Source organism: Siphateles boraxobius, unplaced genomic scaffold (genome assembly GCF_051911475.1).
Source record: "Siphateles boraxobius isolate OS27281-9 unplaced genomic scaffold, OSU_SipBor_1 66, whole genome shotgun sequence".
NCBI lineage: Eukaryota > Metazoa > Chordata > Actinopteri > Cypriniformes > Leuciscidae > Siphateles > Siphateles boraxobius.
In genome coordinates, this window is record NW_027509193.1 from 23,447,572 (window position 1) to 23,473,374 (window position 25,803).

A 25,803-nucleotide genomic window follows, 5' to 3' on the forward strand; every position below is an offset into this window, starting at 1 on the left:
AATCTATAAGCTGTCGCGTTTCACAATTCTGCACGGTTAAACACCTCACCTCTCTCATACAGTTCCATGAAACAGAAACTTTACAACTCATCTACAAACAATCTAACCACTGAATTCACTAAAATACATTTTGTAAACTGCACAAAGCAATATATAATCACAATAAAGTTTTTTTTAATAAGATCCAAATCATTTGATTACTGCATTCCTTATGAGTAAATGCGCATGTTATGTAAAACTTATGAGTTTCTCTTTTGAAACATAGTCATGTTTGGACCATTTTAAACATTTTCTATAAATTAATAAGGTATTTGGATTAAATGGCAACCTAATGTCAGAGCTGAATCAGGGCACACCTCTAAAACACCCAGCAACACCATACAGTGAAATTCATAAAGACACAATTTATTTCCTTTCTGTAAACAAACTGAACGTACAAACTATACAAAATAAAATGTTTTTTTTTAGCATGAATATAAATGAAATCTGTGCACACGTTAATTTTAAGTTAATTTAATATAAGTTTTAATAAGATCATAAGTTACATGATTTATAAACAGCCTCAATACAGTAACACTATGGGACAGAACTATCCATCCACAAAGGCACAAAGTTGTTAATGTGCGCCAGTGTATTTCTACTTCTCCTCGTCGTTACTGCGAGGTAGAAGGCGTTTTTTGGGGGCCATGACCCAAGCTAAGGCCACTGCTGCTGTCCCATCCCCACTCTGTCGTGAGAAACATAAGAACGTAGCCCACAGGAATGCTGAACAGCCCATAAACGCTGTCCTCAGATAAAGAGGCATCAGAACAAAATTCAGAAACTGCAAGAAAATACAGATTATTAAAACTGAATAGTCATAAGAACATTGACAATGCAAAGGATCAAGAAGTATTTATGATACAGTTATCTGTGTATATATGGTTTGTGGTGACAGAATGTAGCTCTTACCTGCATGAATGGCCAGTACATTAGTCCAGTCTGAAATGCGGAAAAACATATTAGTATTTGCCACAAAAAGCTAGATGTTCTCAGTACTATTCTCAGTAACCTAAATTTAGAACATTAACATGTTAATTTTACCACCCTTTTGAACACAAACCCAAGAAATGGCACACACATACAAACATATATATACATATTTCTCTCTTTCTTTTTTGTACTTGTATATCATGTTGGTCAATCTTGTTGTAACTTTGTATGGCTGCTACCTTGGCTAGATAAAGTTTAAAATGTTAGGTTTTTTAAATAAAAATGATTACAGTTTATGAATCCTTTATAGACTTTGGTCTCTTTTAAAGATGACACTTATGTCCAGAGTCACATAATGACACGCTTCAACACATAATGCTTAATCATAAGTTATTGTATCACATAGAAATGTACACTCTCAAAAATAAAGGTTCCAAAAGGGGCTTTTCGCAATGATGCCAATAAAAGAACCAGTTTTGGTTCCCCAAATAACCTTTCAGTGAACAGTTCTTAAAAGAACTCTTTTTTTTTCTTAATGTGAAGAAATTTCAATCCACAGATGCTAATAAAGAACCTTTATTTTTAAAAATGTATATTTAATAACAAAAAACATTCTTTTAACATTTTAAAAGCAACTAATGCATGTTAATATACCTTGTGGACCCCCAGAAGAAAATCTTGGCTCTACAAACACTCAAAGTTAAACCGTAGATGGATTTTTCAACTACCGGACATATTTGATTTAGACATTAATGAATTATCCTTTGTAAAAGAGGTTGAAGATGGTCTAGCTGGTAAAAGATGACTTATATGGACCTACCTTGTATGTATTAAAAATCTTTTCTCGCCAGTCAGCAAATATGTCCTCTTTGTCCTCCAAGAAACTCACACCTGTAAAGACAAAGAACCGAGTGAAATATAACAAATAAACAAGTGCAATATATGTGACAAAGTTGGTAGGCCTATATTTACCTGTGTAGAAGACACTGGTCGCCAAAGGTGAAGCAAAAGTTTGGTCTAAAAGTAGTTTGCGGAAAATCATACCAGCCGATCTTCCAGGGAAACGATGTTCTAAGGCTCGTAACCAGAAGTAATTGAAGTTACCGTGGAAACTCAGAGCCACAATCGCCACGTTTCTCGTGTGTCTCCAGTCCATTTCATCTCTCTGCGCAATGCACTGATGGACGAAATCTCCTCCGGCGAACAAGCATCCGTACAGAGTCACATTACTGAGCCAAGGCAATACCTTTGCTCGTTTGAAAAAAGATTTTCTCATGTTCAACAAAACGACAAACGGTTGTATTCTGTAACCTTTGTAAATGATGTCGAAGGGCACGAAACAAAACGGTGACCTGACATTGACAGACGGTCGCAGCTAAGCTCATAAAATGACCTTTTGCTTAGTAGGCTACAAGTCAAATATTCAATTAATCACTTTTGTTTCTAGTCAGTTCGGTTCAACATATTTAAAAGGTAACGTTACGGTAAATTACAGATTAATAGTTTGACAGCTCATAATTGTTACTCATGGCGAACATCTTTCAGAAACATTAACCATTAACAATTACAAAGCACTGCCAAATAAAACACAGATCAATCGAGTAAGCTACTTTTGCTTCAGTCCATCTTCTTTTGCTTTAAAAGGGACAGCAATGCAAAAATAAGAATTGCGGTTCATTGATCCATTTTGCAATTAAATGACAAGGTTCCAGCGCGCGTTCATACAGTGATCAGCAGTTTCCCGTAGCCTACTTAGTGCTCAAATCCTGTGTTAATCTGCCCGCGCGCTCCCGCGTGTTCAGCGGTGGTGCGCTTTGACCTGATCTGCATGTAATAAAGATCGACCACCCAAACTCAGTAAGACCGGTTACCAGGCCTTTATATTCGTGCTACCAACGTTCACTGAGACTTCTAATGCTTGAAATGTTAACATATTTCATCCATAGAGGAAAACTGAAAAATTATAACACGCTAAGGTTTTTTTTTTTTTTTTTGGTATTGAGATCAGAAGAATCAGAATCAGAAAGTGCTTGCACACACAAGGAATTTGTTTTGGTACTGAGGCTTCCAGTGGACATATACAAATACAAATACAACATGAAACATAATACTACAAATTATAAGAATAAAAAAAATAAAAATAAAAATATATGAGAATAAAACTATCACGGTTGGGTTTAGTCAGAATAGACATTTTCAGATTTACAGATTATGAACCTATTTACAGTGTTTTGAATATTATAAATAAATAAATCTACATATAAGTATCACCTGAGTTGTAGGATATTGCACTAAACAGTGGGAGTATTGCACTTACAGGCATATGCCTTGGGAGGAGTGTTAACTGTTCAGGAGGGAAATGGCCTGTGGGAAGAAACTGTTCCTGTGCCGAGATGTTCTTGTGGCCAGTGATCTGAGTCTCCGTCTTGACGGTAACAGTTCAAACAGGTGGTGTCCAGGGTGAGTGGAGTCTGTGATGATTTTACCTGCTCTCTTCCTCACTCTGGAAGAGTACAGGTCCTGGAGGTTTGGCAGGGGGGCACCAATGATCCTCTCCGCAGTCCGGACTGTCCATTGTAGTCTCCTGATGTCTGATTTGGTAGCTGAACCAAACCAGACAGTGATGGAAGCGCACAAGACAGACTCAATGACGGCTGAGTAGAACTGAATCAGCAGATCCTGTGGCAGGTTGAACTTACTCAGCTGGCGAAGGAAGTACAGTCTCTGCTGGGCCTTTTTCACAGTGGAGTCAATGTGATTTTCCCACTTCAGGTCCTGAGAGATGATAGTGCCCAGGAACCTGAATGACTCCACTGCTTCCACAGTGCTGTTCATGATGGTGAGTGGGGGGAGTGCTGGGCTGTTCCTCCTGAAGTCCACGATCATCTCCACTGTTTTGAGCGTGTTCAGCTCAAGGTTGTTATAACTGCACCAGGCAGCCAGCTGTTCAACCTCCAGTCTGTAAGCAGACTCGTCACCGTTTTGGATGAGACCGATGACAGTGGTGTCGTCTGCAAATTTCAGGAGCTTGACAGTGGGGTCTTTAGAAGTGCAGTCATTAGTGTACAGGGAGAAGAGCAGTGGGGAGAGAACGCACCCTTGGGGGGCTCCGGTGCTGATTGTGAGTGTCTTGGATGTGTGTTTCCCCAGTCTCACTCGCTGCTGCCGGTCCGTCAGGAAGCTGGTGATCCACTGACAGATCGAGGATGGTATGGAGAGCTGGGTCAGTTTGGCTGTGAGAAGACCAGGCATGATGGTATTGAAGGCCGAACTGAAGTCCACAAAGAGGATCCTTGCATAAGTCCCTGGTCTGTCGAGATGTTGCAGGATATAATGCAGTCCCATGTTGACTGCATCATCCACAGACCTATTTGCTCTGTAAGCAAACTGAAAGGGATCCAGCAAGGGTCCAGTGAGGTCCTTCAGGTGGGCCAGCACCAGTCTTTCAAACGACTTCATGACCACAGACGTGAGAGCGACAGGTCTGTAGTCATTAAGTCCAGTGATTTTGGGTTTTTTGGGGACAGGAATGATAGTGGAGCGTTTGAAGCAGCAGGGAACTTCACACTGCTCCAATGATCTGTTGAAGATCTGCGTGAAGACCGGGGCCAGTTGGTCAGCGCAGGCTTTTAAACAAGCAGATGAGATGCCGTCTGGGCCTGAGGCTTTCCTAGTCTTCTGTTTTTTGAAGACTCGGCTCACGTCCTCCACACAGACCTTAAGCTCAGGTTGGATGGCAGGAGGGGGGAGTGATAATTGGAGTGCAGGAGGTGATGGTGAAAGTGTGAAGTGCAGATCAGACCGGGTGTGTGGTGTGAATGAGGGCTTTTCAAACCGGCAGTAAAATGAATTTAAATCGTCAGCCAGGTGTTGATTGTCCACAGATCGAGGGGATGGTGACTTTTAGTTGGTGATGTTCCTCAGGCCATTCCAGACTGATGATGGGTCGTTGGATGAAAACTGGTTTTTCAGTTTATCAGAGTAGTTCCTTTTAGCAACTCTGATCTCCTTTGTCAATCTGTTTCTGTGAGATGATCTCATTTAGGCACTATAGGCTACAACTTCACAATATGCAGCACTTAATATGCATAAACTTCCCCAAATGTTGTTTATTTTCAAATACTTGCTCAATGTCTCAGGTTCTAAGCACATTCCAGTGTGTTTCAGCAATGTCTCTGATTCTTGAACAGATGGTTAGTTTGTGTCGGATCTTTTCAATGAATCACCTGAAGTGGTTTACAAAAATGACTGCAGTCGAAATCGTATTCTTCCCTACAATATAGTAGGCGAAAAACACTAGGCTATGTGACAAAAGAAGTAGGCTATGTCCTATGGAACCGTTTTTGTAAAAGGTTTTTATATATATATATATATATATATATTTTTTTTTTTTTTTTTTTATGTAGGCCTACATTTATAACACTATACGTATTAGGCCTATATTACCTTTACATCAAATTGTACGGCTATGGGAGTGACGGTAAAGTTGACATCTTTCTCTCTTCTGATTGCCATCATCAATCTCTCTATTTTGTTCCCCTTTTTTTTTGAAAGTTGTAAAAACACTATTGTGGAGTTTTTCTTTTGCTATTTGAGCAAATGGGAGCACAAAAATATATGGTAAATGGTAAATATAAATACCAAATATATATATTTAATGCAGTCTCTCATTCAACGCTGATGACTTCTGCTTCTGAGAAACCCGGAAATGTGAAAACGGTCAATCCACAGTATTCATAAAATTGGCTGCATCGCAAATCGCATACTTCCCTACTATATAGTAAAACAGTATGTGATAAAAGAAGTATGTCCGAATTCACAGTATTCATAAAAGAGTTGTCAAAAGTACCCAGATAACCTACTTCCGGCGAGTTTTTGAAGTGCACATCTTTTTTTACAGTCTACATCAGTGCAATGTACATCAGTACATCAGTCCAATCAGTATATCAGTCCAACATCAGTGCCTGGTCAGGCACTGATGTTTGACGAGAAGGCCTGGCTCGCAGTCTCCGCTCTAATTCAACCCAAAGGTGTTCTATCGGGGTGAGGTCAGGACTCTGTGCAGACCAGTCAAGCTCCTCCACACCAAACTCGCTCACCCATGTCTTTATGGACCTTGCTTTGTGCACTGGTGCGACGTCAAGTTGGAACAGGAAGGGGCTATCCCCAAACTGCTCCCACAAAGTTGTCCAAAATGTCCAAATTGTCCAAAATGTCTTGGTATGCTGAAGCTGTAAGAGTTCTTTTCACTGGAACTAAGGGGCCAAGCCGAAACCCTGAAAAACAACCCCACACCATAACCCCCCCTCCACCAAACATTACACTTGGCACAATGCAGTCAGGCAAGTACTGTTCTCCTGGCAACCGCCAAACCCAGACTTGTCCATCGGATTGCCAGACAGAGAAGTGTGATTTGTCACTCCAGAGAACACGTCTCAACTGCTCTAGAGTTCAGTGGCAGCGTACTTTACAACGCTTTGCATTGCACTTGGTAATGTAAGTGTTGGATGCAGCTCTCTACGCACTGTTCTTGAGCCAATCTGAAGGCCACATGATGTTTGGAGGATGTGGCATGTCAATTCTGGTGTCCAAGGCATATTCATAATATTAAAAATGTACGATTTTTTAATGCACTTTATTAAATAACTCAACTTCCCCCTCTCTAATTACTCTTGTGAGAATTCATTATAAATAATTAATCTTTAAGGAACTATTAAGCTCAAATTCCCAAAATGTCATTCCGGGTAACTGTCACGGCTTAAAATCTGAATACAAAAATATGCCAAAAATGTAAAAAATATAAATAAAAGATTTTAAAATCTACTTGGGCATTGTTGTATTGATGTGTTCAACGAAATACAGTGATAATACTAGCTTATTTACATTTTTATGACAGAAAGACTTTTGTCTCCAAATTGTGATTTCTCTAATGTCATTCCTGGATAACAGATATCAATGACCATTTTGGACCATAACGCATTTTGATATGTCATGTGACGTAATATTGTATCAAAAAGAAGACCTGAATGAGCACCAGAACATGTGCAAAGGTCAGTAAGCGTCTCTTAAAATGTTGTTATTTTGACCTTTTCGGTCACTGGTGCACTTTGCAGCAATATCATGTGTCCTTTTGGATAACACTAATAAAACATTTATAATGTTTTTATATAAAAAAATATCTCTTTGATCTAAAAGATTACCTTAAAGTGATGATAGGTAAGTTGTAGTTTTTTCCCATAGATGGTTAAGTTAGTGCCTGATTATAAGGAAAAAATATTTGTCTTGTCATTCCTGGATAACAACATGTCATTCTTGGATTACAAAAAAACTATGTTAGGACATGTCATCCGTTATCCAGAATGACATATGCCTAACAATCTAGTTTTTAATTAACATTTGTGAACTTTTAGGCATATTTATTATAGTTATATTATTAACATTATTTACATAATTGTATGTTTTTTGCCATATTTTTCCTGTCATTCATTTTGATTTCATATGATTCAATGAGTCACATGGGTCATTATCATTGAATTGAATTTTTTAAATCATTAAAAACGTGTCAGTGTCCCTTACTTTGTTTCAAGTTTGAGTGTTGGAAAGAAAAATGATAATGAGGATTGTTTGTATGGTAATCCTGAAAAATATTGCAGAATGTCCTTCCGTCTGTCATTCCGCCTAACAATGACAAAGGAAATTAATTTAACCCATATTTGTGTGTTAGATTACACAATTCAGTGTTTTGTTGAGTTAAGGATAAAACTTCATTGGAAAACATTTTTAAATATTTTCCAGCTTTTTTTTAATTTGCTTCTGAATTTGAGTTATCAGCAGCCAAAAATGAGCCCATGTTGAAAAAATCCCAAATTGATTATATAATTGTGATTAAAATGTAGTTTTCCAAGCACTAATTGTTTGTTGAGCTCCAATGGATATCAGTACATTTGTATATGCCAACAATGGTAGAAATGTAATTAATTAAAAAATTAATTACGTTACTCAGGAATGACATTTTCATTCACCACAACAATGGTTAATTACATTCTTGAAATGTGTACGTCATTGCATTACATGCACAACACTGTGATAAGTATAGAAAGTCCTAAAATTAGATTTTTTTTGCCAATTAAAAAAAAATGTCTTCACATTTTAAATCCTTATCCATAATTCATCCAGCTATTGACTCTGCAGAAAGTTGTGAACTTCTGTGCACTGTGCGCCTCAGGATGCGCTGACCCCACTCTGTGATTTTACATGGCCTACCACTTCGTAGCTGAGGTGTTGCTCCCAATTGGTTCCACTTTGTTATAATATAATAGTTATAACTGTAACCACAAATCGTAAGTTCACAGGCATTGTGTTTGCTGTGTGAACATGATAGTTATTCTAATTTTAGAATAAATGTGAGCAGCCATTTACTTAAAACAGATTTAGTATTACTCAAAATGAATAAAAACAGTGAAATACAATCTCAGAATATTACGCAAACCAGCAATAATTAAATATATTAAATTACACAAATATAATTGTATTATGTAAACATTGTAAGGAACTCAGCTTTTTGGAAATATTAATAATCAATAATATCTTGTTATTATTAATTATAAATATTTGGGTCAGTTAATTGGATTAACTTGATGTGGCTGAATTAATATTACAATCAATTAATCAGTTCTTCCAACGAACTCTTTTGATTATTAATTTATTCTAAGAAAAGGGTATCTTCCATGGCCACCGAAGAATAATTATTTCTTCGCCTGTACAGTACACCGAGCCAGTAGCAAAAACCGTGATCGTAAAGTGACTTGTATTGCAAACAAAACAGAACCAAATACATATTATGTACAAGTTTTATTAACTAAATATAGATATTTATATGAATATAAATAAACTAAACAACATACACACATGAATACATAAATAGGTTAGTGATAGGATGAAATTGGAAACCGGAAGAGGGTCTATGAGAAGAACCATCAGAATTTCATTTTCACATTTCATTGAATTGAATACTTGCATTTGTAATGGGAACAATTCTTGAAGTTGTTGAAAATTGAAGTCGTTGATGGTTCCGGCAGTGTCAAGTGGAAGTTGGTTGAGCGTTCTCTTTCTCCAGGAACGCATCGCTGGTTTGGTCAAGGCCTGGGACTCTGTTGAGGCCACGCCGAGCACCCAGGAGAAGTGAGGAAGTCGGAAGGATGGGTGATTGGAGTCGTTGTTGGTTGGAGTCTTTGTTCCAAAACTCTTGAGATTGTCCTTGGTTCTTTGTGAGAGAGTCATCTCTCTCCTGCCTGAGCCCATATCTGGTTGGAATCGAGGCCTGCTGGGCCCTGGGGCCCCCGTGGAGGGGGAGGGGGTTCCCCAGAATCACCAGAACAGTGTTGCGGCTGGATGAAAGAACTAAGAGAGGGAGGTCACATGTGGACTGTCTCTAATAAGGCCTGGAAAAGATCCTCCCCTAAGGGTTGAACTCGACCAATCAGAAAGGGGACATGTCTGAGAGGGAAAGTGGCTCTTAGTTGATTTATGGATCTTTGTCCCTAGGAAGATTATACCTTCATTAATGCTAAAATAGCTATAACACATCCACACTGCATTCTAGAAGAAGGTGATGTACATCAAAGTGTGAGTCATTAAATGAGGATTATTTAGGTAGGAGGCATTATACAGGTGAGGTTACATTGATCGTTAGTTTGTTGTATACCAGGATACATACCATAATATATACCTAATAGTACACGAGACAGTAAACCATTTACACTGTTTCTTTCACAGTTTTATGCATGTTCATTTATAGATCAGTTAGTCTATGATTAATGCAGCAAAGTCTGTTTTAAAGAGGGTTTCTGTTTCATAGTCTCTCTCTTGAGTATGTGGCCACATTCCTCGGAGGTCGTAAAATCTCCTTATCATGCCCTGTAACATGACACTGTTTCTGCCCTTGTGTTTGTTCATTTGGGCTGTGTGAGGAGTTTCATAAACCTTTGTATATAATGAATAATTAGTATGTGTCTGATTGGTCCATACCCTACAACATACTATGTATTTAATCACTTTATAAACCAATGCCTTTGCTGCTGACCTTCAGTGATCCACTTCAACCATAACAATAGACAAAAATTACTTTAGATAAACATCACATTTGTGTGATGTTTATCTAATTCACACTTGATGGTGTGATTTTGCATTTCTTTCAGCCTGAAACTTATTCAGTTTTCAAATTTTGTGTGAAAGGGCCTTTACATTTTCTAAAAAATATAACTTTTTTTGTTATTAAAAAACAAACAAGCCCACTAGCTCAGCCCAGGTGAGAAAAAGTAACGCAAAAGTAATGCAATGCATTACTTTCCATAAAAAGTAACGAAGTAACGCAATATTGTAATGCATTACTTTTCAAAGTAACTTTCCCCAACACCGGCAGTCTGCATACTAGGTGGTTGATTTTTTACAACTGTGGCCATGGAAGTGATTGGAACACCTGAATTCAATGATTTGAAGGGGTGTCCCAATACTTTTGGCAAGATAGTGTACTTGTTTAGAGGTTGTGAAGTTATTATTACTTATTTAAAATAAGTCTACTCAAGACTCAAGAGAGTATGCAATTTTGGATGCAGCCAATCAGTCTGAATGAATCGGAGAAGAGAACTGTCTGTTCCGAATATCACCTATTCGTGGTGAAAAATGGGTTTTTAAATACCCAAATAACAGCAATTTTACAAATAAAACTCATTAAAAATATTTTTTACAACAGTTTTATCCACACACAAATCTAGTTTGCTTTTGGTAAATAGTATTTTATAAATCCTGCAAATACTTTTCATAACACGAATCTGATTTGGTTTTGGTAAACAGTATTTTAATAAAACAAGTTGCAAAAACATTTCAACCAAGAAGATGTAGGCTAAATGAATATGAATGCAAATTATATTTTAGTTTTAAATGACTTTTTATGAGCTCAATCGTGGCTTCAACAAAGTGAATTTAGACAAGTTACATTTATTTTTTAAACGTAATAATCATAGAAGCGTGTGATTTCCACGCCGTGATGTCAGAGACCACGTGATGACAAAAAAGAATAACTGAATCAGGTTTTTCGAATCTTTTCTATTCGAAAGAAGCGATTTGCGTCGGAGTCCACACACTTTGTACTACATCATTACATGTCTTCTTTGCGTTGATCTATGGGTAAACCAAGAAGCCCACGTACCCACGTACACTGTAAAGGGGGCGTATGTTTAGGCTACGTCAGCGCTGCCAGCGTGGAGCGGGATGACACCAGGAAGTAACACAATTCAATTGACTATACAAATAACCAAGAGAAAGGGTACCCGAGGTGGATTCTTGTGCTTTTTGGATTTGCTTCCCTAAAATACACAGCAAGCGACAACGCAAAGGGACTAGTCCCTGCGACTGGGGTTTCAACATTGCATGGATAAACCGCCCGTGAAGGTAATGTAGAACAGTGCGTATCATTCCCTGAAGCTGAAGGACTCGCTCATTTGATTAAAGTGCAGGAAGCTTCACTGTCATTGCCACGGGGAAGATGATGTGGATCTCTACTGGATTAATTTAAAGCCTCAATCGAGTGTTTGCTTTTAGTGCATAAAGCTTGATACTGACCGTCCTTTTTTTTATTAATGTGAAAGTGAAATGAATAGACGGTTGTCTGCAAAACACAAAAAATGGTGGTCTGCGAACCACTTTCGTGTGCAAAGTATCTAAATATCTCAAAACTGAAACAGTCACAAATCAGTTGTGTTGCAAATTCATGCGTTGTTAGAGCAGGATGCGCACGAGGATAAGGAATGACATTATCTTACCGGATGATTGCCCGTGTAATGGAATGAGCCTTGTCATCCGACAGGTTTTCATATCCTGTATATCAGGAATTATACATGTAGAACAGAGAAAGTTAGAATTAAGAGATCAATAAGACTCATTTTATACAAGTTAGCACAATTCACGAAAGGCATTTATCAAGTCTACTAATAGTATTTTTATTTTATTATTTAGTCAGTGTTTAAATGTATTGTGATGTTAAAAACGCTCCATTATCACTAATGGACAGAGGCCTGAATGTTTTTTTTTTCTCACAGGCAGTGAAAGTGCCCTACAGGTGAAATATGAGTTTTGTTAAAGCATGAGGAATAATTTTATTTGCGGTGACAAGAACTGTGGTATACAGCCATTGTCATAAGATTAGCAAGTTATCTAGTTTTTCAATGCAATGTCCTTCACGGTTAACCATATACATTTTACTGTGTAATTGTAGATGATGGACCCTACACTTGCTGAGATTGGGAACCATCTTTCTGGTGCCATGAAGATTTTAGAAAGTGGAAAATTGTAAGACCTTTCGCATTAAAATGTTTTCAGTAATTGTTGTTATTACATTTAAATTTCTGTTCGCTACAAAGCTATCCTTATGACACGTTGACAGTATGTCCAGGGTTTTGTTTTACATATACCTAGTACCGTTGTATAACCATAATGTTGTGTGGATTTATTCAGGGATTCTGAACAGGGCAAAGAAAGAAGAAAGTTGAGTTGGAAAGACATTCCTGGACCCTTACAAGGAGAGTGAGTGAGACTCTATACTGTAAATCACATTTTACATTTATAATGTTTCTTGTCCTGCTCTGTTTTTATAAGGTATTTCATGGGGTTTCAAGCCAGTACATATCAGCTATATTTACAAAACATTTCAATGTCTTTCTTTTCTTCTTTCTTTTTCCATATATTTCCGGCAGTGGACAGGATGTTGTTAGCATACTCCAGCTAGTCCAGAACCTGATGCATGGAGATGATGACCAGCAGGGTAATCGGTAGGTCACAGCATTATGGAGCTGTTTGGTTTGTAGACCTAAAACCAAGAAACAAAATCTTTAGGAATTTTTATTGTGTTTTTGACAATAGCAGGTTTCAATTTATACAATACTGTTCAAAAGTGTGGGATCAGTAAGATTTATATTTGCTCAGTTGCTTAACTATGTTCTTAAACTAATGCTTAAACTATGCTCAATATTAATAAAAATAATTAATACTTTTGTTCAGCAAGGATGCATTCAATTTCTCAAAAGTGACAGTAAGACATTTATAATGTTACAAAAGATTTCTATTACTGAAAATTCAGCTTTGACATACCAGGAATAAATTGTACCTTAATATATATTTAAATAGAAAACTTTTCTTTTAAATTGTAATAATATTTTACAATATAACTGTTTTACAGTATTTTGGATGAAATAAATGTAGCATTGGTCAGCAATAAGACTTCTTCAAAACATGAAATAATCTTGAAAGACTTTTTACATACAAACTTTAAATAAAATACGAGGCAGGAAAGTCACTTAGAGTAATGTTATTCAAAGGCTTGTTTTTACTCATTAACCAAACCTGAATTAGTCTTAGGGTTGGTCTACAAGTTGACGCCACAACAGAACAGCTCCATTATATTGCACCGAGAGCATATGTAAACCCCTCTGTGTGGTGTGATAAAACTATAAATGTCTGTTTAGCAGGATGCAGTATGTCGGAGAGCAGGGACACATGGCTCTGTTGGGACACAGTCTGGCCGCATATATCTCTGTCCTGGAACGAGAAAGATTGAGAAAGCTGACCACCCGCATCCTGTCGGATACCACTCTCTGGCTCTGCAGGCTTTTCAGGTACGCTCAAGTTCTCATGTGGTTTCAGGTGGATTTTCTTCTCCTTGTCATACAAACACATTTAAGTGATGTATAGAGAGCATTAAAATCCTTTTTAGTTCATCTTAGCAAATTCATTTCATCTAAATAAAATAAAAAATAAAACACTAAAAAATGCTACTAAGGAATTAAGGCATGAAAACGTATATTGTATAATAGAATTATTGAAATGGAAATTCATCTTGAGATTTGGTAAATATTAAATTCACTTTTATATGGTGTTTGCATATAAATGTGTCTTCGCAGTGTGTGGACACAACCACCATACTATGAAAATAATCCATTCACTCCTTTTTTTAATCCTCAAAAAATCTAAACACTCTCAATAATCAAGCCGTTTGGATTTTCTGAGCAATATGATGTCATGTTGCTCATGCTTCGCCAACGGCCACTGACGTACTGTCCCGTATTAGCATATTTCCGCCCTCTGCCATTTGTATACTGTGTACCAAGGCAGCACTTTACCTGTCTTGTGCCGACACCCCCCATTGAAGGGAAGGGAAGGGAAGGGAAGGGAAGGGAAGGGAGGGGTGAGGTGAGCAGTTGCTCATTATCATTTAAAGAGACATGCACCGAAACGGGTCGCTGTGAACAGAGCTGTTTTTGAGGAGGTAAAAAGGGTGTTGTTTTACACAAACATTGAGGAATTTTAACCAAAGTATGTTACAAACTTTACATGAAGACCCTAAAGAATCATACCAACTTGTGGAAAATGGGCATCCGATGACCCCTTTAAAATATTTGAATTATTTTTCATAGATATGAAAATGGTTCGGCATATTACCATGAAGATGATCGTGAGGGGCTGCTGAAGGTGTGTCGGCTAGTTATTAATACTCATTATGAGGAGTACGCTACAGAGGGCTTTACAGTGCTGAGCTCCAAACATCCTGTGATTTACCAAAGTGCTGCATGCAGACCTGGCCTGGGACAACATCTCTGCAGTCAGGTACAATGTCACCTGCACTTCACTTGTCTATGCTGCATGATCTGAAAAGTTTCACATTACCACCACACTATATTAAAAGATGTGTGTGCGCGTTTGTGTAGTGGTGGATACTATATGCTTTGATTTACACAACTTTTTTGTGTTTTCTTTTCAGCTAGGACTGCCTCTGTCAAGTCTTTGTATTGTGCCCTGTAACACCATGTTTGGCTCCTTGCATCAAATGGTAAGAATTTGTCTTTTGGTGAATACCGTAGGGAATACACGACCTTTCAAAAGTTTTGTCTGGGTAAGATTTTTCAAAATGTTTTTTGATAGAAATCTCGTATTCTCACCAAGTCTGCATTTTTTAAAATCAAAAATACAATAAAAACAGTAAATATTTGATTTATATTTTAAAATGTAATCTATTCCAGAGACGAAAAAGCTGAATTTTCAGCATAATTACTTCAGTCTTTAGTGGCACATGATCCTTCAGAAATCATTCTAATATGACGATTTGCTGCAAGAAACATTTATTATTATTATCACTGTTGAAAACACTTGTGCTGATTAATATTTCTATGGAAGCCGTGATGCATTTGATCAGGATTCTTTGATGAATTGATAGTTCAAAATAACAGCATTTACTTGAAATATAAATCTTTTGTAACTATAAATGTCTTTAATTTCACCTTCAATCAGTTTAATGTATCCTTGCTGAATAAAAGTATTTCTTTAAAAAAATAAATCTCACTGATCCCCAAACTTTTGAATGATGGTGGAATTTGCATTAGTGTATATGCAAAACAGTCCAGACATCTAACACATTAAATAGAAAGACAAATGGAATTGAAACTCTTTGTTCAGAAATTTGCAAGTAATGAGACCGTGTTGATAAAATGATAAAAAATTAGCTAAAATGGAGTGTTTTTCACTAAATTGTTTTTTTACAGGATGTTGCATTGCTTGACAAGCTCATCAAAGATGACCGCGAATCAGGGAAAGTTCCACTTCTGTTGATAGCGAATGCTGGTCGGTTTGCTATAGGACCTTATTTATTCAAGCAACTTAGTTTTTGCAGGCATTTGTTGATATTCAATTTTGCAGGCGATCATTAATATTTAGTTGATCTCTCAGGAACGCCAGGTGCAGGTCACACAGACAAACTCAGTCGCCTGAAAGAGCTCTGCGTTCAGTACAACATGTGGCTCCATGTGGAGGGGTTGGTATCAGCTGGTTATATATTATAGGTTATAAGTATCTGTGTGTGTGTATGTATGTATATATATATATATTTATATATATATATATATATATGTGTGTGTGTGTTTAAATTAACAGATTTGATTAACAGATTTTGAACAGATATTGTTTAAATTGACTTTCTGTGGCATTCTTTTCAGGGTTAATTTGGCAACGCTTGCACTTGGTCAGATCTCCTCCACTGTCACGGTATGTTGTGGGGTTTTTAGCACTCAAATGCCTGCATTTTCTTCCTGTTGTCTAGAATGTGCTCTAATTTTCTCCCTCTCACTATCAAGGCGGCCACCAAGTGTGATAGTATGACTTTGACTCCAGGCCCGTGGTTGGGCCTGCCCGCTGTGCCCGCTGTCACTCTTTACAGACATGAGGATCCGGCCCTGGTAAGTTGGACCGTTAATATAAGTACCAATCAGTATTATACAGCACATCATATGGAAATGTAATCCAGAGTTGTGATCATACAATGTGCAAATACCTCATGCTGTTTGTCTTATCCTCCCTGTCGGTTGGGGGCAGTCTCTCACAGCAGGTCTGACATCCAGCCAACCGGTGGAGAAGCTTCGGGCTTTGCCTCTCTGGCTGTCCCTTCAGTACCTTGGGCATGATGGGATTGTTGAGAGGATTAAGCATGCCTCTCAGCTAGTGAGTATCCTGCCAACTTCATTTAGATAATCCCATGCACTGTAGTGGGCGTAAAGTACTATAAACACTGCAAGATTTACTCTGACCTTGTTGGGAATTGTTCCGTTTCTTTGTAGAGTCAACAGCTTTTGGAGCATTTGAAGACACTGGCTTCAATAAAAACCTCGGTAGGTAAACTTGATCCATTCAGCTGTATGTCGGTACAGAGTATTTTACACCACAGTCCTCAAAAATAAGTATGTGAATTGAAAAGTATTTAAAGCTTCTGTGTATCAGTATTTCCTCTACCCGGAGTTGATGTTTTTCCATCTATTTAATGATAGTTCTATCTTCGCTTACCCCATGTTGTTCCAAAACCCAAATTAATTTTTCTTCTGTGGAACAAACACTAAATCTAAAAGTATCAAAAAAATTGATCCCAGTGACCTATATTCTGAAGCCATACGATAGTTTCTGTGAGGAACAGATTCACTTGACAGCTCTGCTCAAATTCGTATTCACAGAAAATGTTTGGTGAATAATTACTTATATTATGATCTGTTGTCACACAAAACTATTGTATAGCAGTGTTGTTATTGTTAACTAAAAGTTAAACTATTAAAAATCATTTTAATTAATTGAAATAAAGCTATTAATATGAGAAACACTTAATCTTAAAACACTTAAATGAAAAGTAGAAATGTTGCTTTGCAAACTACCTGAAATAAAATAAGTCATTGTACTAGAAACAGAAAATAAAAATGACAAGCACATAAAATTACTAATTACTTAAACTAAAATTAAAACTAAAAAGCTCATTTAAAATATTAATAAATACTATAATTATATAAATAGAATTAAATGACAATGTTGTATGGCTTCCAAAAGCATAAAATGACACTACACGAGTCGACTACTTTTAAGATACTTTTATTGTGCTTTTTTCATTTTTGAGTTCGACAGCCCCAGTTCCCATTTACTTTCAATATATGGGAAAGAGCAGTCACGAATATGCTTTAAAAATTCGCCAATTGTGTTCCACGGAAGAAAGTGAGTCGAATGGGTTGGGAATGATTTGAAAGTGAGTAAATGATCCAACTTTTCATTTACTAGTGACCTATTTCTTAAAATGTTGATGATATTGATGATATCAGCCTGGCAGACATTTCTGTCATTTAAAACCATACTATATCACAGTGCTAAAATATGTCAGCTGAATTATTTACATTATTTACATATTATTTACATTTTATATTTGAAGCTTTTTGAAATTTTGCTTCTATTATATGAGTGGCCCACTTATTCCTTTCAGTCAGAGAATCTAGGCTTAACCTTAAAAGCAAACACCTCTGTTCTGTGTCACCACCATTAGGATATCCTTGACAGCGAGGTGTCTCTCCTCGAGGCTTTGCGCATGGTAAAGAGCAGAGTGTTTGTCATATGTATGTTGGCGGTGTGGTTTGTGACCGTCAGCAATGTGTGCAGCTCTTATACTGTATACCAGGTGTCCCCAACCCTGCTCCTGCTGATCGACTGTCCTGCACAGTTTATCTCCAACCCTAATTAAACACACCTGGCTTTAATTTTCAAGTGATCCTGAAGACCTTAATTGGTTGCGTTTGATTAGGGTTGGAGATGAACTGTGCAGGACATTCCATCGGCAGGAGCAGGGTTGGGCACACCTGCTATATACATAGTGTGTTAGTGAGCGTGGGTACCTTGGTTTCAGGATGTGGTGTCTCATTCCCGGGTCCCTCCCATCTCCGGGGGCTCGCTGCGGGACGTGCTGGGCTCTCTTATACTCTCTATTGTAGGTGGGACCAACCCTCTGCTTGCTTGATCCCACTCCACTCCTCCCTTTCACCTGCGCTGTTTCTCCACCCTTCCCTCCCTCACCATGTCCACCTATAAGTGCTGGTGCTCAGTTTAAAGGCTTTTACTCATGTAAAGGCCTGCCAGTGCTACAGGCATGTGCAAACAACATATAGGAAATGTCACTTCACAGGGCTTGATGACTTGTTGGACATCAGTGCTGGACCTCGCTTTAGAGCAACGATGAGCCATCATGAGAAATAAGCAGACTTCTTTTAAATGGCCTTTGTGAGAGATGGAGCTAATTTGATGTTCCTGTGTGTAATACTTACACTCGTCCTATAAGAGTTTTTTCAGAATAAAGTTATTCATACGTTAGACGCGACTATATACATAGCCATAACAGGAACCACATTACAACGTTTATTTAATATTTTTAAGAGGCTCAATGAAGTCATTTGTTCATAAAACAAATCTCACATTTGATTGAAGGGCTTAGAAAGAAAAGAGTCACTTGGATGTATTTTTAAGGTTTTATTATCCTTTATTTATCAGTTAATTTACATATGTGGTGGTTAGACTTTTATTCATGGAAATGTCCATTAATCATGTAAGAAGCATAAATTAATTATATGCTTTTCTTAGTTATAGCAAAGGTTCCAGCAGCACATAGACATTGCAGCAGCACTAATGCATGACTTTAGGTCATGTGCCACATTGTCCAGATTGACCTGTCAAACCTGTAGCTAGCAAACAAAAAGCCTCTCCATGACATTGCATCACAGCATTTAAATACTTAACCAATTGTCACAATAACATGTTAGTGCTCACAGCATGACAAGGCCTCCTGTAATAAATGCTCAGATGTGTCACAGGTGTTTTGAGACCCCGTCCCCACCCTCTGTGTCTCTCTGATGTTTGTAGGTGGAGGATGAACTGAATTCTCCCGTGGTGGTGTTCAGGTTTTCACAAGACAACAGTGCTCGTAAGTTTCCTTTCCTTGGTTGTGTGTATGGTTGCACTTTATTTAAGGTGTCTTTGTTACCCTGTATTTATACATATAAGTACTGGGTATTTATTTTATTTTATTAATTAACTACATGTACTATAGGGTTAGGGTTTGGTTTAGGGTTAGTCGCATGTAGTTATGCATAATTTATTATTATTATTATTATTATAGTAACATGTAACAACAACACTGTAAAAATAAAGTGTTACCCTTTTAATCAGCAAGGATGGATTAAATTCAAAATTAAAGTGACATTAAATACATTTATATTGTTACAAAAGATTGAATAATATTTCATAATATTATTGTTTTAACTATTATTTTTTACCAAGTAAATGCAGCCTTGGTAAACATATGAGACTACTTTCAAACTTCTGAATAGTGGTGTGTGTATATATATCTCTAATAGCCCAAAACTCTCATTTTCAGCCTCGAGTGGTGGCTCAGTAGAAGGATATTTTGCGGGAGAGAGAGATATCATTGATGCCCTTAACAGATGGGTAAATGCTTCTATCACTAACAGTATTTTATAGGAAATAAGTAAGCTGTGAGCATGTATTATAGAATGCAGTGCGACCTATATATACACCGTAGATGCCTTTCTTACAAACGAGAGACCCGACTGCTTTGATCTGATTTGACAGTTGGGTGAGCAGTTGGGTGAGCAGGTTCCCCTCAGTGGTGTAGATGTGGTTGAGCTGGAAGATGAGGGCACATGTGTTCGTTTCAGCCCCCTCATGACCGCTGCAGGTAAGACATTTGGGAGGTGATTGAAAATCTGTAATGCTAACACACTGACTAAGAAACAAACTGGGCAGAGCTTTTCTTATAATTACGTGGGTTAAACTAAGAAGAATAGATCTATATAATGTTTTATATATATATATATATATATGTATGTGTGTATATACACTCACCTAAAGGATTATTAGGAACACCTGTTCAATTTCTCATTAATGCAATTATCTAATCAACCAATCACATGGCAGTTGCTTCAATGCATTTAGGGGTGTGGTCCTGGTCAAGACAATCTCCTGAACTCCAAACTGAATGTCAGAATGGGAAAGAAATGTGATTTAAGCAATTTTGAGCGTGGCATGGTTGTTGGTGCCAGACGGGCCGGTCTGAGTATTTCACAATCTGCTCAGTTACTGGGATTTTCATGCACAACCATTTCTAGGGTTTACAAAGAATGGTGTGAAAAGGGAAAAACATCCAGTATGCGGCAGTCCTGTGAGCTAAAATGCCTTGTTGATGCTAGAGGTCAGAGGAGAATGGGCCAACTGATTCAAGCTGATAGAAGAGCAATTTTGACTGAAATAACCACTCGTTACAACCGAGGTATGCAGCGAAGCATTTGTGAAGCCACAACAAGCACAACCTTGAGGTGGATGGGCTACAACAGCAGAAGACCCCACCGGGTACCACTCATCTCCACTACAAATAGGAAAAAGAGGCTACAATTTGCAAGAGCTCACCAAAATTGGAACGTTGAAGACTGGAAAAATGTTGCCTGGTCTTATGAGTCTCGATTTCTGTTGAGACAATCAGATGGTAGAGTGAGAATTTGGCATAAACAGAATGAGAACATGGATCCATCATGCCTTGTTACCACTGTGCAGGCTGGTGGTGGTGGTGTAATGGTGTTTTCATACTGGATGTTTTCTTGGCACACTTTAGGCCCTTTAGTGCCAATTGGGCATTGTTTAAATGCCACGGCCTGACCATGTCCATCCCTTTATGGCCACCATGTACCCATCCTCTGATGGCTACTTCCAGCAGGATAATGCACCATGTCACAAAGCTTGAATCATTTCAAATTGGTTTCTTGAACATGACAATGAGTTTACTGTACTAAAATGGGCCCCACAGTCACCAGATCTCAACCCAATAGAGCATCTTTGGGATGTGGTGGAACGGGAGCTTCGTGTCCTGGATGTGCATGCCACAAATGTCCATCATCTGCACGATGCTATCCTATCAATATGGGCCAACATTTCTAAAGAATGCTTTCAGCACCTTGTTGAATCAATGCCACATAGAATTAAGGCAGTTCTGAAGGCGAAAGGGGGTCAAACACAGTATTAATATGGTGTTCTAATAATCCTTTAGGTGAGTGTGTGTGTATATATATATATATATATACATACACAGAGAGAGAGAGAGACAGAGTTATATACATGTGTGTGTGTATATATATATATATATATACACATGTATATATAGTTTCTTGCAATAAACTGAATTTTGACAAAATACTTGTCTAAGTTTGAATGGCTGGGCAAACAAACATGTATTATTCTTAGGGCAAACAAACATATGTATTATTTTGAGCATGGCAAGTAAAAGCTGTTTTCTTTGCCCAATATTTCTCACACATTTTTAACAGGCTTATTTTGTAGTAATAAGACCTAATTCATGTTGCCATGTTCATACTAACAGTGGTGGTGGTGTATGTGTGTGTAGCCCTTGGCACTCAGGAGAATGATGTGGCGGCACTGGTGGAGAAGCTGGGAGAGATGATTCCAGTGCTGTGCTGCACCCTACGCTTCAGACAGGACTTCAAGGATGAGGTGCTACAGCAAGCTTCACTCTCATACATTGAGGATCTGAGCTGGCCCGGTCTTGGAGTTGTGAGGTGAGACTCAAAGGTGGAGTCAAACCTGAATCAATTTACAGGACATTTTACATTACATTCAAGCATTTGACAGACACTTTTGTATAAATTGCATTTAATACATTTAGTGAGTTTTGTGTTCTCTGGGAATCGAAAGCATAACCTAAACTGCCAGCTGAGTTACTGTACATGAACAAGCTACAGGATACATTGACCCTAATAGCAGATATTCCCTCGTTCCGAGGAAGAAGGAAACTTTCCTTATTGCACGTTTTCACAGTGCCTGACAGGTTATTTTGTTTGTTTGTTTGTTTTCATCAGGTATGAGCCCAGAAACACAGACCTTGATGAAGACAAGAGACAAGAAAGGGCTGAGAAGATCAACAGTGAATTGCTTAAGAAACTGATGGAGCTTGATACAGACCTGGTGTTCTCTTGTGGTAAATGACTCATGGTCCCATGATTGACAGTTGTATCATTGCTTTTAAATTCACATGAATTCTGTGACCTCAAAACTGCTGTCTTGTGTCCAGGTCCTGAGTTTTGTGAAGAAACTAATTGCATATTTATTGGAATGGCAAATGAAGACCTCGATGTGGCAGAGTTGGTGGAAACTATAGGATCTGTTGGAAGAGACATTGAGGAAAGTGGAAAGGTATGCATTCATTTTGTTTTTCTTCTTTTGGATAGGAGTTTCATAATTTGAGTAGACACCGAATATCAGATAAATAATTAGAAATAATGCATCTGATGTGCCTAGTTGTTTGAGAACATGACTGAGGTCGTGAGAAGAGGCATTCAGGAAGCTGAGCTGCAGCTTCAGAAAGCAAATGAAGAGAAACTTATTGAGGAGGTGAGTGCATATGTGTAAGTAGTCCAAAATTCTGAGACCAAAAAAACTTCTTTAACCCTGAAAATAAACGAATTTCAGTGTTCTGAAAATAGTTTAACCAAAGAAAGTTTATTGCAAGTTTCTGCACTTAATTTCTAGGGAAAATAAGTCAATATTACCCATTTTACACCATGTATTAAGATGCATTTTGGTCTATCAAAAGTAGACGAGGGAGACACATTCCTGTTTATACCTGGTGTTTTAATCCGTCTCTTTTGTCCAGTTTCAAACAATACTGTCCTGATTTCTTCAAGGGGAGGGTCTATGGGCGGGTAAATTTATGGACTTTTTCAAATCTAATAATGGATGAAATAAACTCATTCAATTTACATATGAACGTGAAAGGAGAGGATGGGAAAACACACAGAGAGCAGCAGCTTTTGTTTTTGCTCTGAAAGGTGCAAGACCGGTGAACAAAGTGAATGCGTGTTAGAAATCAGGAATGGTGAGAGAACATTGTGCTTGGTATGTTGTTCTTCTTCAAACCAAACTTGGGTCTTCAGCCAACAAAGTTTAAATCTCATCTGGCTAGTGCACTTCCCATAATGTTTACGCAATAGGTCAGTAGCCGGAGAGCAGACGTTCTTTTGTGGCTGTTCAAACACATTCAATCACATGAGCGTCTACACTACGAAAGCAATCCAGTAGAATGAATTGATCTAACTCGAAGCTCTTTATATCATTCTCAAATCATTATGGAGAATACGATCATCGTGTTTTACAACAAACAAAAGAGAGACAAACCAAATAGACATTTAGAATTTCAGTTCAACTTCTCAAATTGTAATTCTGATTTTATAATGTTTAATAAATAAATATAATAATAAATGTTAATAATTATTACGTTTTCAATCAAAAAATAAAGAAATATTTTCGTGAAATTCCTTTTCTGATTAAATAGACATTAAATCATTCCAATAGAGATTATGTTGATGTGTAAATTTTCTCCATTTATTTTTCAGGGCGTACTTCGACAAATTCCTCTAGTGGGCTCTGTGCTTAACTGGTTCTCACCGGTTCAGGCCTCTGTCAAAGGAAGAACTTTTAACCTAGCTGAAGGTATATATGTGCTAAAATTTTTTTTTAATGAAATTGTGAAGAGAACTTGTAGTTTTCAGGTTTGTATAGTATCTATTTTTTCTCCATAGGTTGTCTGGACAGCACCGAGCCTGTTTATTCCATAAAAGCCCAGATGAATACAGAAGCTTCCCCTGATTCCCCCAAGTCCAGCACCAAACGGTTTCCAGGTAACATCTTGATCTAAGATCAGTATGACCCTTATTACATCAAATTACTCTGCGTCCACAAAATAATGAAATCACATTTGTTCTTTCATTGATGTTCACAGAACATTTTTTAATCATGCCATGTGATTCACAGGCCAAAAACTCTTCCGGCGGCATGGAGCAGGCTCAGACTCTATCAGTGATTCCAGCTCTGTCAGCCAGCTCGAAGAATCGTTCAGGGAAACGGCACAGGTGCAGGTCACTGATGTGGAGGAGGCGGAGGTCCCTCAGGAGAATCCTGCGCACATACCGGAGGATAGAGCTTCATCCGACCAGCGTGTGCCTGAGGGACAAGAGACCGAGAGTGTAGACAAGCTTAGATAAGACCACTCCTGAATGGTTGCTCATGAGGTTTGCCTTGATGCCTTTGAGCAAACCACTTTTGAAAATAAGAAAAGAAGCAGCTTTAAATGCAAATAACAAAACACTGGAATTCCATGAAAATAATGTCTGAATATATGTCTAAATCTCACATCCCTTATTAGTTATTAAATAATAAATTGCACTTTTTTTAAGTTTGGTTAATCATATGTTATAGGGTCTGTTCACAGTTTTTTATGTGCACTGCCAGTATATTCTACCATTATGGGTGGCAGTACTTACTTTTTGATTTTGAATGCTTATCTTTGTCATCTACAGGCCTGTCTGACAGGTTTTTCGATCCGTTTCCACACATTATTTACACAACGAAAGGGCTATTGTGGCCTTACCGTCATGATTATTAATGTCAAAATGTCTTGTTTGCCAAAAGCTGGTCTTGCTTTATGTGCTGTGTATAGGCAGACGTATAAGAAGGAAAGTTGATGCTTGAAGACTCTGTTTCTTGCAGCTGTTTCTAATCAAACGATAGCCTTATTGCACTTTTATGTACAGAATGTCACACTTTAATCAGAACAGCAGAATATTTATTTATCCTATAAATAATTATCTTGGAGAACATTAGGCTATTTAGAGACATGAGTAACATTTGCTATGTCTAAAATAAGTTGAAATCAAACAGATACCCATCCAGCACTTTTGGTTTTACCAATAGTGAAATTATTATTAGACTGTTCTCACTGTGAAGAATGTTTCAGAGATGTCTCTGAGTACTTGTTACTTTTTTTTGGGATGTTTATGAAGGCTACACGTAATGTACTAAAATGAAGATCCTTATTTGTTGTTTACATCATTGTTAATGGTTTCAGCACACACACACAAAAAGCATTGCTACTAGGGAAATGTAGTTTCATTTAGAGTATGAATACTTGGTGAATTATACATGAGAAGAAATTCACTACAGTTGTATCACATCCATCCATATTTTTGAGGGGCATAAAGTGCTCTTTCCGTAACTGTGCTTCCTTACTGAATAATGTAATTGTAGATCTGCTCATCTTTTTTCTAAATTATTCTGTCTTAACTGGTGCAATAAATAATTGGGATTTTCTTTGGGGAAATGACTACTGACTTATTGTGTCAAACGTAAGAAGAGTGTTTTTTTTTACATTTAATTAAAATTTTATCTTACAATGAGCAGTTATGTAAATGACAATAAAGAAAATGCTAAAATAGGACTTTAGAGTGTTTTTTTAAACTGCCCTTAAGTTGTAATGGACATTTATACATAATTAATGTAATCGTCTAAAACGGCTGTTTTATCACATTAAAAGCCTATGAAAGTGACTTTAAAGTTAAGCTTCGAATACATTTTTAA

General features: G+C 37.5%; 2 protein-coding genes across 7 annotated transcripts; one reads left to right on the forward strand and one right to left on the reverse strand.

Annotated features, from left to right (window-relative positions):
- Window positions 1-473: 473 nt before the first annotated feature.
- On the reverse strand, window positions 474-2,710 carry mpv17l (MPV17 mitochondrial membrane protein like). Its single transcript, XM_077213860.1, has 4 exons — window positions 1,945-2,710; window positions 1,793-1,863; window positions 952-981; window positions 474-823 (listed from the first exon to the last, which is right to left on the reverse strand). The coding sequence occupies exons 1-4, from the start codon at window positions 2,246-2,248 to the stop codon at window positions 638-640; spliced, it is 591 nt and encodes a 196-aa protein (XP_077069975.1). The 5' UTR covers window positions 2,249-2,710; the 3' UTR covers window positions 474-637.
- An 8,348-nt stretch (window positions 2,711-11,058) lies between these two features.
- pdxdc1 (pyridoxal-dependent decarboxylase domain containing 1) lies at window positions 11,059-25,658 on the forward strand. Of its 6 annotated transcripts, none has more exons than XM_077213103.1 (24): window positions 11,079-11,421; window positions 12,245-12,318; window positions 12,484-12,552; window positions 12,723-12,797; window positions 13,491-13,640; window positions 14,439-14,628; window positions 14,783-14,851; window positions 15,561-15,639; window positions 15,745-15,829; window positions 16,011-16,059; window positions 16,149-16,250; window positions 16,387-16,512; window positions 16,629-16,679; window positions 17,864-17,908; window positions 19,228-19,288; window positions 19,742-19,812; window positions 19,957-20,062; window positions 21,779-21,950; window positions 22,251-22,369; window positions 22,463-22,584; window positions 22,690-22,782; window positions 23,784-23,880; window positions 23,970-24,068; window positions 24,202-25,658. In XM_077213103.1, the coding sequence occupies exons 1-24, from the start codon at window positions 11,401-11,403 to the stop codon at window positions 24,429-24,431; spliced, it is 2,355 nt and encodes a 784-aa protein (XP_077069218.1). In that variant the 5' UTR covers window positions 11,079-11,400; the 3' UTR covers window positions 24,432-25,658. The 6 variants fall into 6 exon arrangements, with proteins under 6 accessions (XP_077069220.1, XP_077069221.1, XP_077069218.1 ...); XM_077213101.1 differs by lacking the exon at window positions 17,864-17,908 and adding an exon at window positions 18,221-18,301; XM_077213104.1 differs by having other exon boundaries at window positions 13,494-13,640.
- Window positions 25,659-25,803: the final 145 nt, after the last annotated feature.